Source organism: Scedosporium apiospermum (genome assembly GCF_000732125.1).
Source record: "Scedosporium apiospermum strain IHEM 14462 chromosome Unknown SEQ_SAPIO_0086, whole genome shotgun sequence".
Lineage (NCBI taxonomy): Eukaryota > Fungi > Ascomycota > Sordariomycetes > Microascales > Microascaceae > Scedosporium > Scedosporium apiospermum.
Window position 1 is genome coordinate 1413130 of NW_015971787.1, and position 16214 is coordinate 1429343.

The 16214-nt window shown below is 53.6% G+C and overlaps 4 protein-coding genes and 1 pseudogene across 4 annotated transcripts; 4 read left to right on the plus strand and 1 right to left on the minus strand.

Moving 5' to 3' along the window:
• Positions 1 to 484: 484 nt before the first annotated feature.
• On the plus strand, positions 485 to 5258 carry SAPIO_CDS2627 (uncharacterized protein; the record flags this gene model as incomplete). Its single annotated transcript, XM_016785599.1, has 5 exons — positions 485 to 1779; positions 1835 to 2336; positions 2517 to 3490; positions 4421 to 4696; positions 5153 to 5258. 5 exons carry the CDS (start codon positions 485 to 487, stop codon positions 5256 to 5258), a joined length of 3153 nt encoding a protein of 1050 aa, XP_016644975.1.
• Positions 5259 to 6321: 1063 nt separating this feature from the next.
• SAPIO_CDS2628 (Oxysterol-binding protein) lies at positions 6322 to 9695 on the plus strand (the record flags this gene model as incomplete). The annotated part of the gene is made up of 3 exons (XM_016785600.1): positions 6322 to 6357; positions 6512 to 6588; positions 6761 to 9695. 3 exons carry the CDS (start codon positions 6322 to 6324, stop codon positions 9693 to 9695), a joined length of 3048 nt encoding a protein of 1015 aa, XP_016644976.1.
• A 728-nt stretch (positions 9696 to 10423) lies between these two features.
• Positions 10424 to 10705, plus strand: SAPIO_CDS2629 (annotated as a pseudogene; the record flags this gene model as incomplete).
• Positions 10706 to 11818: 1113 nt separating this feature from the next.
• On the minus strand, positions 11819 to 14200 carry SAPIO_CDS2630 (Ubiquitin-like modifier-activating enzyme ATG7; the record flags this gene model as incomplete). The annotated part of the gene is made up of 4 exons (XM_016785601.1): positions 11819 to 12295; positions 12353 to 13666; positions 13753 to 13861; positions 13971 to 14200. The coding sequence occupies 4 exons, from the start codon at positions 14198 to 14200 to the stop codon at positions 11819 to 11821; spliced, it is 2130 nt and encodes a 709-aa protein (XP_016644977.1).
• Positions 14201 to 14959: 759 nt separating this feature from the next.
• SAPIO_CDS2631 (Deoxycytidylate deaminase) lies at positions 14960 to 16137 on the plus strand (the record flags this gene model as incomplete). Its single annotated transcript, XM_016785602.1, has 3 exons — positions 14960 to 14981; positions 15043 to 16031; positions 16096 to 16137. 3 exons carry the CDS (start codon positions 14960 to 14962, stop codon positions 16135 to 16137), a joined length of 1053 nt encoding a protein of 350 aa, XP_016644978.1.
• Between the last annotated feature and the right edge of the window lie 77 nt (positions 16138 to 16214).

The following is a 16214-nucleotide window of genomic DNA, read 5'->3' on the forward strand; positions in this document are numbered from 1 at the left end:
GAACATTGGTACCGAATTTGTGGCTGTAACGCGGCTGTGAAAGAAAAGGACCCCGTCCCTTTGCAACCAAAACGCCGACCTTGCCAGACGCAGGGCGCACGTAAATTGCGTCTGCATCGCCGTCGGGGAACCATACGATGCTTTGGTGCGAACTGCGCCTACCCGCCCATCTCTGACAAGGCGGTCCTGGTTATGCCCAGCGAGGCGAAGCCCGCCCCTCTTGCAGAGGAGTCTACTACGAGCCGTTGATTGGATGGCAGGACCAACAACCAAACGGCAGAACAAAGTCGGATGCGGAGCCTCCTGGTCAAACCAATCAATGCCTAACTGCAAACGACGAATGCAAAACCGACGTTGCGAACTTTTTAAGCAACACGGTGATCCGTTCTGGCTTTGCCTTTCCGGAAGGGAAAACTCTGTCCCATACCACAATAGTTGCAAGATTCTAATGTCGGGGCAGCGGGGCCACGACTAGTGTCCGGCCATGACTGATCCGCTCTCCATCCCCGGCGGCGTTGTCGGCATCATTTCCCTCGGCATCACAGTCACCCAGGGCCTGGTCAGCTTCTACACGGCCGCCCGGGGCCAGAAGTCGAACACCGCCTACACCGCCACAAAGCTAAACCGCCTCCTCGACCAACTCAACCTTCTGGAGGGGCAACTAGCCAACCGCAAGTTCCGATCTGATGAGCGAGACCTACTCAAGAACATCGAGAGATCCATTCGAGACTGCGAGGAGTGTATCCTTGAGCTCGATGCCGAAAATGAGAAGTTCAAAGATCGCCGCACTTACAGTATCGCCGCCGCCGCCCGTACCGCGGCTCGCCGTCTAGCGTACCCCTTCCGGCAGAGCACGCTGCAAAAGCTCGAGGAGGCTGTCGACGAGACCCTCTCCCACTTGCGTCTTGCACTGCAGGCCCTAGATAATAAGGTCATTGCCAACATCCAGGATGACATCGAGGCCACAAAGACTTTGATCGAACGAGTCAGAAACGATCAGATCACGACAGCTATCCGCACTTGGCTGAAGGCTCCTGATCCCTCCGTAGAGTATAATAGCAACTGCAAAAAGAGACACGGCGAGACTGGGCTTTGGCTTGTTAAAGGCCCCTCGTTTTCGACGTGGCTGGAGAAGCCCAACTCCTTCCTATGGCTCTACGGCTTCACCGGCTGCGGCAAGTCGGTACTGTGCTCCACTGCCATCCAGTACGCGTTCCGCCATCGAAGGTCTAATCCCCGTATCGGAGTCGCATTCTTCTTCTTTGTCTTCAACGACGAATCCAAGCAAGATATCTCCGCCATGCTTCGTTCCCTTATCCTACAGCTGTCGGACCAACTAAAAGAGGGCAGTCACTGCCCTCTCTCGCAGCTACATGACAGATACTGCAACTCGACACCACCCGACCACGTTCTCATTAGCTACCTTCATGAACTCGTTCGCTTGTTTGACAACGTCTACATCCTCTTGGACGCACTAGACGAAAGCCCCCGGGGCGAGCAACGAGAAGATGTGCTTCAAGCCCTCGTTGATCTACGGAGTTGGTCGGCGCCCGGCCTTCATCTTCTAGTCACAAGCCGGGATGAGATCGACATTCGTGATGTCCTATGTAATGAGCTTGGTGCCTTAAATTGCGAGATGCTCTCGATGAAGAATGAATATGTCGATCGTGACATTGCCGCTTTCGTCTCCCAGCAGCTCAGAGACAATCGGAAATTCCAGAAGTGGAAGGACTACCACGGCCGCATCGAATCTGTATTCACAGAGTCTGCGAATGGCGTGTACGTTGTTAGTCTCTATAATACTAGGGCATTTGCTAACTCGCTACGTTGACAGATTTCGATGGGTCGAATGCCAATTCAGAGAACTAAGCCAATGCCCAAAAAGCAAATATCAGCTCGAAAAGTTGCTGAGCTCGCTACCCGAATCGCTTGACGAAACATATGAGCGTATGCTTCTAAATATCGCTCCAGCTTCCAAGGAATCTGCCCGGCGCATCCTGACCTTGCTCTGCTTCGCTAAACGCCCATTGACGATACCGGAGCTCATCGACGCCATTGCTGTTGAGCTAGGTGACTCGCCAAGGTTCAACCCAGACCGAAGACTAGAAACCATGGATGAAATTCATAAAGTGTGTCCTGGGTTTATCGAAGTTGATGAGCCACTTGTCGAAGTTGATGAGCACCTTGACAAAGTTGATGAATTTGAGGAATTTGATGAGCATGCTCTCATAATTGAGCCACGCCCCGAACCAACCACTGTACGCATCGCCCATTTCTCAGTCCAGGAATATCTAGAATCGGACCGGATACTTCATCGCAAGGCTGCCGAGTTCAGCGTACGAAAACGGGAGGCTCATACAGAGATAGCCTGTATATGCCTAACGTACTTGCTGGAGCCTGCTCTCTCTACGTCGATGCATCAGCTGGAAGAGTATCCACTGGCCATGTATGCTACAAAAACATGGTATATACATCTTCTCTCTGGAGACCAAAGCGACGATTGTGTTCAACGGCAGGCCCTACGACTGTTCCAAAATGATGCAGATTTCAACAATTGGGTCAAGATATATGAAGCCGAACCCTACCGCAACAGCGCTAGCAAGATGGCATCCCCTGTTTACTATGCTTCACTTCTTGGGCTCGATTTGATCCTCTCTAAGATCTTGGATGGAAATGTTGCCTCTTCCTCCGGCCCCTGTCTACAGGAAGTTTCTAGCATCATCGACGCCGAAGGTGGATCCTATGGAAATGCAATCTGCGCTGCAGCAGGAGAAGGTCACGAGTCTATTCTTCGGCTGCTTATAGAGAAGGGTGCCAATATTAATGCCCGCAATAGAAGCTCCAGGACTGCACTCCACGAAGCGTCAGTCAATGGCCATAAGGCTATTGTAGAGCTCCTTATTGATAAAGGCGCCGACATCCATGCCAAGCTTTCTTACTATGGAACCCCACTCCACGCAGCAGCACAAACAGGCCACAAGGCTATTGTGGAGCTACTTATTGAGAAAGGTGCCGACGTTAATGTGCAAAGTGGATACTACGGAAGTGCACTCCTCGCAGCAGCATCTCGAAACTACGAGGATATTATGAAGCTACTTATTGAGAATGGTGCTGATATTAATGCTCAAATCGATAAATTTGGAACTACCCTCCAGGGAGCAGCACTTGAGAGCTCCGAGACTACCTTGAAGCTGCTAATTGAGAATGGTGCCGATATTAATGCCCAAGGTGGATTGTTCGGGACTGCACTCGGCGCAGCAGCAAGTCGGGGCTTCGAGGCTATCGTGAAGCTGCTAATCGAGAACGGTGCCGATGTTAACGCCGAAGATGCCTCCGGAACTGCACTCTGCGCAGCAGCAGCCAGCGGCCGTAAGGCTATCGTGAAGCTGCTTATTGAGAAGGGCGCTGACGTTAATGTCCAAGGTGAAAAGTTTAGAGCTGCACTTGCTCTAGGAGAACGACTCAGCGGGGATGCTTATTGGAAAGGGTGGTAACGCCGGCACCTAAGCCCGGCATATGTTCCTCCGGTCTTTTGGTCCGCAGGAGATGTGATGGCTCGTTTCCGGACCTGGCTTTAGCGCCATGAGTGCCTCTGGAGGACGGGCTGAAGGGGGTGGTGGTAGGCTGTGGTGTTGGAGGAGGACAGAAGACGGATGTAGCTGGGCCCGAGGAGAATGCTGGTGATTAGCGGTGGTGCTCGCGGTATTTGATAGAATTTGTAGAAATATCAGTGCAAATAAGAATCGTGAGCTTCGGAGTCATGGCATTGAACGCAGGAATCAATGTGAATGGGGAATCGTCCTCAATATCGATGCGAGCATAAGAAAGATGCTCGTAATCAGGAGGAAAGAAAGAGTCCACCTCGACTCCCCCAAAGTTGGTGAGCGAGCCGTTGTTGGTTTGAGACTTTGAGTTTTACCTCGTCCTCTTGAGTTAACGATGATCCACTTTACAACCATCGATCAGAAGATAGACTCTGACGGGATGGGACTTATCCTGTCACACGGGCCCTCAAAATTCCTGGCGCCATTTCTCGAAAGGTAGAGGAATCTCGCGACAGAGCTATCCAGAGACTACTTGACCTAGCGTCCTGTCAATCGACATCATGAGAGAACCTAAACAAAAGGACGACGACATGTGAGAAGGGCCTCGAAGCCTCGATTTAAGAGATAAATAGATACACCAATGCTCCCCTAGATCTACGTGGAGTAACCGGCTGTCTTTTCACCGGATCATCCAATAATTCTGCGAAGCGAGATGGGCCGTGATAATTCCAGGTTAGTTCTTGATCATTGATGCATGATGCGGCGACTCCAGCTATTCGCGATTCCTGTTTCTATTCTGTTTTGTTTTCTTATCCATTGTAGGACGCATTGTTTAAAATCTAGGAAATTAAAGCACTAATACCTGATGGCTGTAGCAACACCCATGGAGGGGAGGGAACACCTCCGCCGACGTATCAACTCGACGATCTCCGTCTTCCGGCGCTCCCTCCGCCGGCCTACGGCTTGGGCGGGGCACTTCCGGGAGATGATGACCCACAATCGGTCGTCATCCAGATCGACGCGACGCCGCCCGGCGGAACCAACACAACCGACGCCACCGGATTAAATAGCACGACTACGCAAACTTCTACAACTTCCGGGGCAACGTCGGGGACTCGGCGAAGTAGCAAGCAGGACACTCCCCGGGGATCGTGAGTTTTATTTATTTATTTATTTATTTTTTCTTTTATTTTCTTTTATTTTTTTTTTCTCCTGAAAAAGCTATTATTTCCCCATGCTCCGCCGTTGTGGCGGCTGCGGTAAACAAGAAACATCAAGACTGACAAAGGCCCGTTTCTGGCTTCCGCACCCTTAGGATCCGGCATGCATGCTGCGTGATTTTGACTATCCTCATAGCGGTCGGGTTTATAGGCGGGATGACGTATTGCGGTTATATGCTGGATCAGAGTGAGGCAAAGAAAACGCATAAAAAATCTAAAGGGCCCTGGGAACGATATAGAAGAGATTGGGAACAATACGAAAATGCGCAGAAACCGTATGAAATAGATTGGAAAGCATACGAAAAAGACTGGAGGAGACAGTTCGAACATGACTGGGAATCTGGTGGATGGAGACAATATAAAAACGACTGGGATCTCTATGAAAAGGCCTGGAGGAGACGATACGAAAGAGACTGGCACCAACGACAACAACGGCCACAACGGGGCAGCTCAAGCTCAAGCTGGGATGATCCGCTCGGGTCTTGATGTTTAATCATTCGAAGGCGCAGATGGTGTTTCTTATTACTTAGTCGTGGCCGTGGAGGAGGAAGGATTTGATCCATTGATGATGATGATGCCTTGAGATATCGATACTTGGCGGTTCTGCTTCGCATTTTCCTCTGGGCTTAGTGGAGACTTTAGGCCTCCAATGGTACACTACGAAATACTGGTGGGCCTCAGCCCTGGGGGGCCACCTCTGTCGGTACTTCTGTTCAGTGCCTCGTCAGGTCTCGTATCCGCGTATCTGAGAGCTGCAATATGAAGTAATCAATATCTCCAAGTACAATTGTACTCTACTTCGTGCACTCCACTTCAACGTTCAACATGCACTAATTCCTGCGTTGGTGCTTCAATCAATTGACAAGTCTCCAAGTACAAGTACTTGCAAAGAGCAACTTGAAGCCGGCTGACAACGGTTGCGCCTCCTCGGGTCCTCCTGATGGGGCTGATTTGATGGACCCGACGGGGTCTCAGTCTGCCCAGCCCCTTGTCGCCGGCTCCTTCCCTCGATTCTAGGCTGCAGCTGTGCCTCCAAATCTCACCAACAAAATCATGCCAAAAAATGCCAAACACGCCCAAAAACTCAATCCGCCAAGCCAAACTAACCCGAACCCGAGCCATGCAACGTTCAACCAACCCCCGCCAGTATTTTTTTTCCCAGCCTGCAGTCTGCAGATGCAGCCCTCACGTAATACCGTAATACGCCGTACTTCGTAAGGCCAAATTTCCCAATTCATCGTTTCCAAGACATTCCGCAAAGTCCTCCAACCCCAACGAACTTGCCAACGAGGCTTCTCTTGCGTCTGCACCCCAGGCTTTCATATCCCTGCTGGGCACTGCATTCACTTCGATCTCGTCTCCATCTAGCTCGGCCCCGCCCATCTCATCAAGCCCCAAGCAGAGATTCTTGCTGCGCGATGTTTGCTTGAGAAGACTAAGTCGCCCGTTTGAGACGATCGTCAGGACCCGTTCCTTCCGGAGCCTCTTTTTCTACATCGCCCTGCGCTGAGCCGACTCGCTAAGGGGGGAATCGAAGCTAGTTTTGTTCGGCGAAAATGGCGGGCATCGAACAACTCGAGGTTCACAGCAAGGTGTGTCGTCTCGTCTCCCCTAGGTCTTCTCCTCTTCTCCTCTTCTCCTTGGAATGTGCTTGGCGGGCGCAGTGGGTTGAGAAGACCATCCCGCCCTGCGCCTGATGCGTCTCTTTGGCCGAGTATTGTTGTCTGACTCCCCCCCTTTTCTTAGTCCTATATTGTACGCTGGGTTAAGGTTGAGCAGGGCTTTAGCATCTCCTGGAACCTCCAGCCTCACAAGAAATCTTTGTATGTCGCGCATCCTCGAACCCTTTTCTGCCGTCCTCCCGCGCCACGATCCCTCTCGCCTCGCTGGGATCGACGCCCCGCGAACCGGTCGCTTCCGGCGATCAGCCTCTCCTTCTCGCCGCATACCTTGACCAAGAAAAAGCTAACTGTATTCTTTTCACGCAACGTTTAGAAACTTTGGTATTGTCAAGCACCCCGGCTCTGGCGGAACGAACCTCACTGCCGCGCTTCCCGACGTCGACTCGAGCACCCTCACTACCGTTGCCGACGCCAAATCCAAAACCTTTGCCAAAAAGGACTCCTCCACCGCCCAGGACCAGTTGGCCTCCAAAGGTTTCATACCCATAACATGGCATGGAAAATGCGAAGCCGACAAGGTGTCCATGGGCATCTTCGACGTCGGCCACAATCAGGGTGGCATGTACGGCCTCGTATTCGACAACACCTTTTCTAAACAGACAGGAAAGACGGCAACTTTTGTTCTCTTAATCTACCCTACCGAATCGCCGCCGCAGACGACCCACCACCTACCGAACCTCGGAATCACGAACAAGGCTAGCACGAGCAGCACAAGCCTTGGCCGACACAACAGTCCTCGCCTGAATCCCGTCGCTGCGGGCTCCTTTGACAGCTTGCATAGCCACTCCGCTACCGGTCAGAATGCTGCGTCTGTTTCCGGTCGCAGCGAGCCCGGGCCTAATGCTCCCGCAACATACCATGTCGGCAATTTGCTAAAGCGCAGGAGGAAGAAGGGCCAGGGATACGCTCGGCGCTTCTTTTCTCTCGATTACTCGTCGTGCACATTATCCTACTACCATAGCCGTGGATCGTCTGCCTTGCGTGGCGCCATCCCGCTTAGTCTTGCCGCCATCGCCGCCGACGAGAGCCGTCGCGAGATTAGCATCGATTCGGGTGCCGAGGTGTGGCATCTCAAGGCGTCGAACGCCAAGGAATTTACCGAATGGGCTCGCGCCCTGGAGAGGGCCAGTCGCATCGCTCGCGGACTTGAGCCCGCTCCACAACCCGCTACCGCAATCCCCCGCTTGCAGGTTGAGGCTGCGCAAGCCTTTAGGGCCCTACCTGTGACGAAAATCAACCCCGAAGAGGAAAAGGAATGGCAGCAGGTGGAGACCCTCGTGAGTCGCATCGTTGGAACCCGTGATGCGCTGCGCAGATTAGTCAAGGATATCGCGAATCAGGCTGGGTCTGCTTCTTCTTCTGTTGCTGCTTCTGCACCCGCTTCCGGACATTCCGCCACTAGCGCTGCAAGCCCCGCCGATGCCAACGGTCATGCGACACCATCTCAGCAACCTGAGAGGCGATCATTATTCTGGAAGCGCAAACCAAGCACGTCAGCTCTGGCTGCCCTGGCCGCCACACAGGCTGCAACTGCTCCGTTACAGTCGGGCTCTTCGACACTCGCCGTGCCGAGCCATCTTGGCCTCACCACTACGATATCTGCCGATAGATCTACTAGCAAGAGCGAAAAGCGCAAGTCGAGGAGTGGCAGTCATCATCACGAGGAGCTCTCGACGGAGGAGCATTGCCAGGCGCTACTGACTGACTTGGACTCGGTGCTCGCCGAGTTTACTAGCCTCATCTCGAGGAGCAGGCGGAGGAGGCAGCTGGAGCACCCGCACTCGCCGGCGCTCTCGAGGAAGAGTATCGATTCGACCACTACCGATGAGTTTTTCGACGCCGAACAGGGCGGCGGCGTCGGTGGAGGAGAGGTGGATTCGCGAATCGTTAGGATCCAGCGCAGCGAAGATGAGCCTCATTCGGACGCCGATTATGTGTCGGTGCATAGCTCGTCCGGGTCTTCGACGGTGTCCGACGATGAGACGGTAGCGCTAGGCGGAACGTATCAGTTCTTCCCCCCCAGGCCAAAGACGCTCGCGCCCTTGCCCATCCAAGAAGTCGTTAAGCGACGCACGACGATACCGCCCGCGACGACGTTGCCGCCCAGCCTCATCGCGTTTTTCCGAAAGAACGTCGGCAAAGACCTGAGCACGATCAGCATGCCTGTCTCTGCCAACGAGCCGGTTTCCCTCCTGCAAAAGGTCGCCGAGCAGCTCGAGTACGCGCAACTCCTTGATCAGGCGGCGAAAGCCCGGCTTGAAAAGGAGCGCATGCTCTACGTGGCGGCATTCGCCGTGTCGCAGTTCAGCAACGCGCGGGCGAGGGAGCGCGCCGTGCGCAAGCCGTTCAACCCGCTCCTAGGCGAAACCTACGAGCTGATCCGCACCGAGTCCGACGTCCCTGGCGGCTTCCGCCTACTCGTGGAAAAGGTTTCGCACCGACCCGTGCGGCTCGCGATGCACGCCGACTCTGCCAACTGGTCGTTCACGCAGGCGCCCGCGCCGTCGCAGAAGTTTTGGGGCAAGAGCGCCGAGATCAACACGGAGGGCCGGGTGCGCATCGCGTTGAGGCTGGCGGACGGGTCGGACGAGTTTTATTCGTGGAATATCGCCACGATGTTCCTGCGCAACGTGGTCATGGGCGAAAAGTACGTTGAGCCCGTGGGCACGATGAACGTCGTCAACGACAGCACGGGCGCCAAAGCCACCGTCGAGTTCCGAAGCAAGGGCATGTTCGGCGGCCGCGGCGAGGACGTGCAGGTCGAAACGTACAGCGCCGAGGGTGTCCACACAGGCAGCAGCCTCTCTGGCACATGGACGGGTGGACTCCGCATTGTCGAGGCTGGTAAAGCGGCTGGCGTAGAAATCTGGAAGGCGGGGCCTCTCGCGGAGAATGCGACGCAGGCGTACGGGCTCACGGCGTTCGCCGCATCCCTCAACGAGATCACCCCCGTCGAGAAGGGCAAACTGCCTCCCACGGACTCGAGACTACGACCCGACCAGAGGCTCGCCGAACAAGGGGACCTCGACGAGGCGGAGGAATGGAAGGTTAGGCTCGAGGAGGCGCAGCGCGCTAGGCGGCGCGTCATGGAGGAGAAGGGAGAGGCGCATCGGCCGAAGTGGTTCGTCAAGGTGGCGGATGGGGTTGAAGGAGATGAGGTTTGGAGGTTTAAGGGGGGGAAGGAAGGGTATTGGGAGGAGAGGGCGAAGGGGACTTGGGGGGGTATTGAGAGGATTTTTGATGCGTGATGAGAAGGAGGAGGTGCTCTTCCTACGTGGCATACAGCCGTTTTGCTTTGTTTCATTCTTCTTTTGTTTGTCTGCATTGCATTTTGATATAGATATACAGTGGGTTTTGGTAGACGGATTGATAATAGATGTAGATGCAGGAAGCGTCTATGGGTGTTTTGTCTCGATACTCCTGGACTGGTTGACTCCCTTGCTCTTGTTCGAGTCTCTGTATGAGTTCTTCGTGGCAAGTGTAACATTGTGTATGTAGTACTCGAACGCAGGCGCCATAGCCTTATAAGGAAGAGCCATCTCGAAGGCATCAACCGGCACGGAAGCACCATACTATATGGTCAGTTGGGAGCGCCCCAACTGCCATGGAATGGCGCAAGGGGACGGGGCCACACCTGTTCGAATCCAGCCGTGGCGGCACAATTTTTTTCCTTCTCTCTCTTTTTTTTTTTTTTTTTTTTTTTTTTTTTTTTCCCCTCTGGGTGATGTTTTGGCAGTTCCGAGATGTTGTCAGGACGCCGTGCTTCGATACAGAAATATGATTCGGTAGATGCATATCGATAAGACTATCTAATCGATACCGCCTGGCAGAATTTATTCCCCGCCAATTTTTTATATTTTCCAAGTTACCGTCTCTCCATCCACCTTCAACGACAACTTTGAATCGATCAAAACCCCCACAAGACACACGATATTCCCACATCTCCCGTCGAAAACCCCGACAAAAAAAAGGCACAATGGCGCAAGGAACCACAAAACTAAAACCCCGCCCTGGCGCACCCGCCAAAAAACCCCACACGAAGAAACAACAACGCAACGCCGTCTCCAAAACGAAGCCCCAAAAGGCCAAGACGACGGCAGCCCGCAAGGCTACGAAGAAGTTCACCTCGGGATTGGTAGCGAGGACGGAGCAGCTTCTAGGGGAGAGGGCGGGACATCTGGAGTTGATTGGGAAGGGGAAGAAGACGGAGGCGGGGGAGAGGGTTGGGGGGAAGGGGGGGTCGAGGAAGTTTGGTTAACAGAGAGGAGGAGGAGACGGATATTTGGACTTTCTTTGTCGTTTTCTGACGGGCTGGGAGAGAGAAAGAGGGAGGAAAGTAAGGAGTCTGGGTTTGAAACTATGGCGTTTCTGTTTTTTTTTTTTTTCTTTTTTTTTTTTAAAAAAAAAAAATTAATTCATCTCTCCCCCCCCCGGGGGGGGGGGGCGGGATGAGGGAAGAGAAGGCATCTCCGCACCATTATAGCCTCAGCGCTGTGCTTCTTTTCTGGACTGGGTCAAAGGCTCATTTCAAAAAATCACTTGGCGAGAAACATTCAAAAGGGGGAGCACGGAAGCAGGCCCTAAATTTGAACGGCATCGGAGTCACTTGGCGACATGATACCCGACGTGGTTTTACCTACCTATCATTCCTCTTAGAGCTCATTTTCTTTACAAGCAATGAAGGTCCTCGCTTACATCAGGGAATGGCTCCCGCCTGGCTGGCATACCACACATAACAAACAGGTCAAGCAAATTTTGCATTGGGGAGAAAAAAACCTTTTCATTCCGCATCGATGTCTCCCTCCTTGATCTCGTAGCTATAATACACAAGGTCCATCCACAAGACCCCGCAAAAAGCCAAGCAAAAAAAAACCATTCGCTCAAGTGTTGCCGTTCGTCCCCCTTCCATCGCCTATTCTCTAACCTTAAACTCCTTTATAAAAAGAAAAAAAAAAAACGTAAGGAAACGAAGCAAAAGGACGCATTGTCCAGAGCTTTGTTTCATCGATAAAGCAATCATCGAACACCTTCAAAGCCAAGCCTCGAATAGGGCATCAAGGCACTTCCTCTTCCCCTTCACCTCAAAGATGTAAAATGCTTCGTAGTATGAGACGCATTTTGCAAAATATCAGGTTCATCCCTCATCTTCATGGTCACCCCTTATCCTCACGGCCATCACTCATGGCCGCCCTCTCAGAATCTTCACCTAACCGCCGCCTCGGCGAAACACACCTCCTCATCGAACCCCCGAGCCAGGCAAAATACGGCTATACCAAAGCGGCGCCTCATGCGCAGCATCCGCCTGAGGTACAACCTGGACAAAGTCCCCGTCAGCTTCGCCGTCGTTGAAGTCGTTACTGGAGTTTCCCATCTAGAGAAGCTCGCCATCGCCCTCCTCGACCTTGCCAAGGCCATCCTCTTCATCATCCCAGTCGAGATCCGCCTCCGCCGCTTCGGCCTGACGCTGAATCTCCGCGAGGCCCGACAGCTCCGAGATGTAATCCTTCTCAAGAAGCGCTCTCTTAACAAATTCCCAGCCGTCCTTTCGGTACGCGTCCAAGATGGGGGCGCTACACGCGCTGCAATTGGGATAAGCTTGGCCGAGAATGTTCAGGGTTTGAAAGGTCGACAGGTAGCCGCGGATCTGGTGCGGAACCAACCCCAGAGCGTGCTCGGGAGGGTCTCGCTCGGCGGTGACTCCGCCCGTGGGCTGGGGCGCGGGAGCGCGGTGGGCAAGTGGGTGCTGAAGGATGCTGGTGAGAAGCTCGACGGCGAGGGCCGATGCGATGGGCGCGACTCCCGGGCGCGTGACGGTGCATTGCTGGTCGAGCGTTTGATCTTTCATAGACTGCGAATTCAGGAATTAGCAAAGGAGAATTATGATGATTTTTTCGGCTTGACTTACGTTGGCCGGGGAAACGACATCGTTGCAAAAGTAACATCCAAGCGGTGTGTGTCCCTCGACAGGGTCCTCAGCACCATGGCGCATGACCACATACGAGTCAAAGCCCAAAGCCGCATTGATCACAATCTTCTTTCCCGCCTTACCCATGACCGTAGGCAGCCATCTAGACTCTCGCGAATCCATGAGCAGGAAAATGGCATCGTGATCCTTAATGAGCGCCTCGAGCTTTTCAAAATCCGCCTTCGTCTGCGATCCGTCGTCCACGAAAGGGTGGCCCAGCATGGGGACCGTGAGAACGTGACCCTCGCTCTCGATTCCGGGGTAAATCTCCTTGAGGGCTGCAGCGGCGCGGGGCGCCTTGGGCACGCCACCTTCGAGGCAGTCCTGGAATTGGAATAGAGGCTGGCGGACGGGATTCGAAAACGAGACCCTGCCGTAGTCGACAAAGGTAATCTTACGAACACCCCAGCCCATGAGGTTTCTGGCGACGTAGCTACCGAGCGTGCCAGAACCGAGTAAAAGACATCTTGTCGACTTGATGGCGTCCAAATTCAGGCCCGGGGCGATGCGCCACTTCATCAACTTGAGGTTCAGATCCACAGCCTGGTCAGCAATCCTCGACGGATCCATATAGTCGGCAAGATTGACCTGCTTGGCGCGGAGATCCCTTCCGTTTCGCTCCCAGCCCGTAATGTTGGGCATCTCACCGTCTGCGCCATTGGCAATGACGGTGGAACCGGGTGAGGGTGCCTGCGCGATGTGTAGGACGATGCTTCTGCAAAGGTGGCGTGTCTCATGGGTGTCTCGGTAGCAGAGAATCTGCACGTCCTTGAGCTTAAATCGATGCTGGATCAGCACTAGGAGATTTCTCAGCTGCCAGCCAGGACTGTGCTCATAAGTCGAAGGATCGACAAAGCAGACGTATCTGTCCTTCTCAGGGACGTTTTCAAAGAAACCCCTCTCGAAGTCGCCAAGGGGTCCGATCTTCCAGCTGTAGCCGAGGCCTTCGGCGAGCTTATCGTTCGTTTCCGACTCGTCGGGGGAATACGGCACCTTCTTGGCCAGGAAATATCCATGTTGTCGTTGTTCCTCGCGGTTCCTCTGGAATGTTCCAACTTTACCTTCTAAGGTTTCGATCTCATCCTCGGTGAATTTAGCGGAATCGGCGGTGTGGATCCACGAGGAGTGAAGGGCTGGGAAAGCAAACCAGTAAGTGAACTGGTACTTTTTCAGGTCGGCGTAGGAGATGATGATGAAGGACGAGAGGAGCGACGGGACCGAGTAGATGGAGCCGTCTTTGATTGCATCCCAAATCTGCAAACACGCGCGCACGTGAAAATGAGCGTCAGTAAAACTCGTCGCAAACTACACTAGCGATCAAAGAGCCATCATCATCGTACCGAACGTGCGGAATTTCTTAGAATGGTAGGCCTATCAAGATTCCTGAATTCCTCCATGGTGTTCGTGTTCCTGATCTGGCCTTCAGCGCGACAAGTTCCATGGGGGCCCCTTCAGGAGGAAAGTATCGTCAGTGATTTTCTTCTTAGCGTGGAACAAACAGAGCTCTCTAAGTGGAATGGAGATTGGGAGGGAGAGAGAGACGTAGAGACTGGCGTACTCGTCACTGGTCAGGGCATTTCCCAGAATCTGGATCTTGCTGCTATACTCGGGCTCGACTTTGAGGGGCTCGTAGAGGCCCAAGACCGGACGCATTGAGTCATTGAGCTTGTCATGGTCGAGTTTGAGCGCAAACAGCTTCGCATAAAAGGGCAGCTCAATCGCAGACGTGTTGGGAACAAACCGGATGGGCTTTCCCACAAGGGAAGCCGCTCCAGCAGGTGCTGTCATCGTATCTTGGGTGCTGTAGTTCTCGTGTTTGCTTTTGTGAGGGTTGTTGTTTCCGCGAAATGGTGAGCTGAGGGTATGTGACAAATAAGGAAGATGGAGAAGGTAGAAAGCAGCGAGTGAAATGGGAAAGGGACTCCCAGGATGAGAAAATAAATGCGTAGAAGAAAGTGCTATTTGAAAGAAGAACCTAGATGAAGATTTAGACCATCTACATGTCTTATTCTTCCGAAAGAGGTCAGGAGGTCAGAGTCAGTGGTTTATTTGGGAGCATCACAAGAGGAGGCTGCCTTGTGCTGAGAAGATGAGTACAAAGTGCGACGTAACGTGGGGTAAATTGGTAATTGGCAATTGCGGGATGAGCAGATCACGATGCTCACGCTTGCTAAAGTGGGAAGTGGGAGTCGGAAAGTGGGAGCTGCTGATGATCTAACTGGTTGTGGATGGAGGGGTACCTGTTGGCGCTGGGTGCCACCAGGTGACAGGCAGCAATTGAAAAGAGTCATACGTCATGGCTGAATTCCGGCAATTCCAAGACGCGTTGCGACGCGTCAAGCGCAAAAGTCACGTGGCTTGGTTTTTCCTTGCTTAATCAAGTCAACCAAGTCGACCAAGTCGAGGAAGGTATCATCGGTTGCTGCACAGACATCTCGACATCTAGACGACGGGCGAGACAGGTCCAGTCCATCATCTGCTTGTTTCGAAAAATATACAGTCAATTGCCGAAAGAAGTGCGTCTCAGGACGAAATATAACCGCAACAATGCTCATCGGCATCTGTGGTGGTTTGTATCCCCCCTTGCTCTTCCGCTCTCCCCACAATCCATAGACTAACACTCGTCCAAGGCATCTGCTCGGGCAAGAAAACCGTAGCCCAATACCTCGTCGACCACCACGGCTTCAAACACCTCTACCTCGAGCCCCCCTCCCAGGATACCTCCCAATCCACTCCATCCTCCACCACCACCACCTCCTCCTCTTCCGACCAGAAACAACAACCCCTCCCTCTCACCCACCCCTCACAACCCTACACCTTCCCCACCGTCGAATCCCTCCTCGACTTCGTAACCAAACGCTGGCGCTCCCGCTTTGTAACAACAAACATCCACAACGAATCCATCCTCGATCTCCTCTCCCGCCGCCCCTTCTTCATCCTCGTCTCCGTCGACAGCCCCCTCGTCATCCGCCACCGCCGCTTCCAGGCCCAGCCCCACCGGCTGGACCTCACCCTCGAGCAGTTCGTCGCCCAATCCGACGCCCACCTGTACGACCCCACCACGGGGCTCCAGCCGTTGATCTCCCGCGCTTCCGTCCGCCTGCTCAACACGTCTGAATCGCTGGCCCATCTATACGCTACGCTTGGCAAAATCGACCTCGCGAACCCCGAACGGCTACGGCCTTCTTGGGATAGCTACTTCATGAGCCTCGCGTCGCTTGCCGCCCAGCGCTCGAATTGCATGAAGCGCCGCGTCGGTTGCGTCCTCGTCGGCAGGGAAAAACGCGTCATTAGCACGGGGTATAACGGCACGCCGAGGGGTTTGAGGAATTGCGCCGAGGGCGGCTGTACGCGGTGCAACGAGGCGAATTCTTCTGGCGTGGGTCTCTCTACGTGTTTGTGTATCCACGCCGAGGAGAATGCGCTGCTGGAGGCCGGTAGGGAGAGGATCAGGGACGGCGCCGTGTTGTATTGCGATACTTGCCCTTGCTTGACTTGCAGTATCAAGATTTGCCAGGTTGGTATTAGTGAGGTCGTGTATAGTCAGGGGTATAGCATGGATACCGATACTGCGGCCGTGTTTCGCGAGGCTGGTGTCAAGCTGCGACAGTTCTCACCGGTGAGGTTCCCTTTGCGGCTCTCTATTTTGCGTGTCGCTCGGTGTGCTAACTTGACGACAATAGCCCCCCAACGGCCTCATCCACCTTGAACGGCTAGACAACTAGGCCCTAAGCTGTCCATCCAGAGACACATATGGGAGTCACCAACTGTAGCTTAAACTCTAGAGCAAGAAATGCCTGTA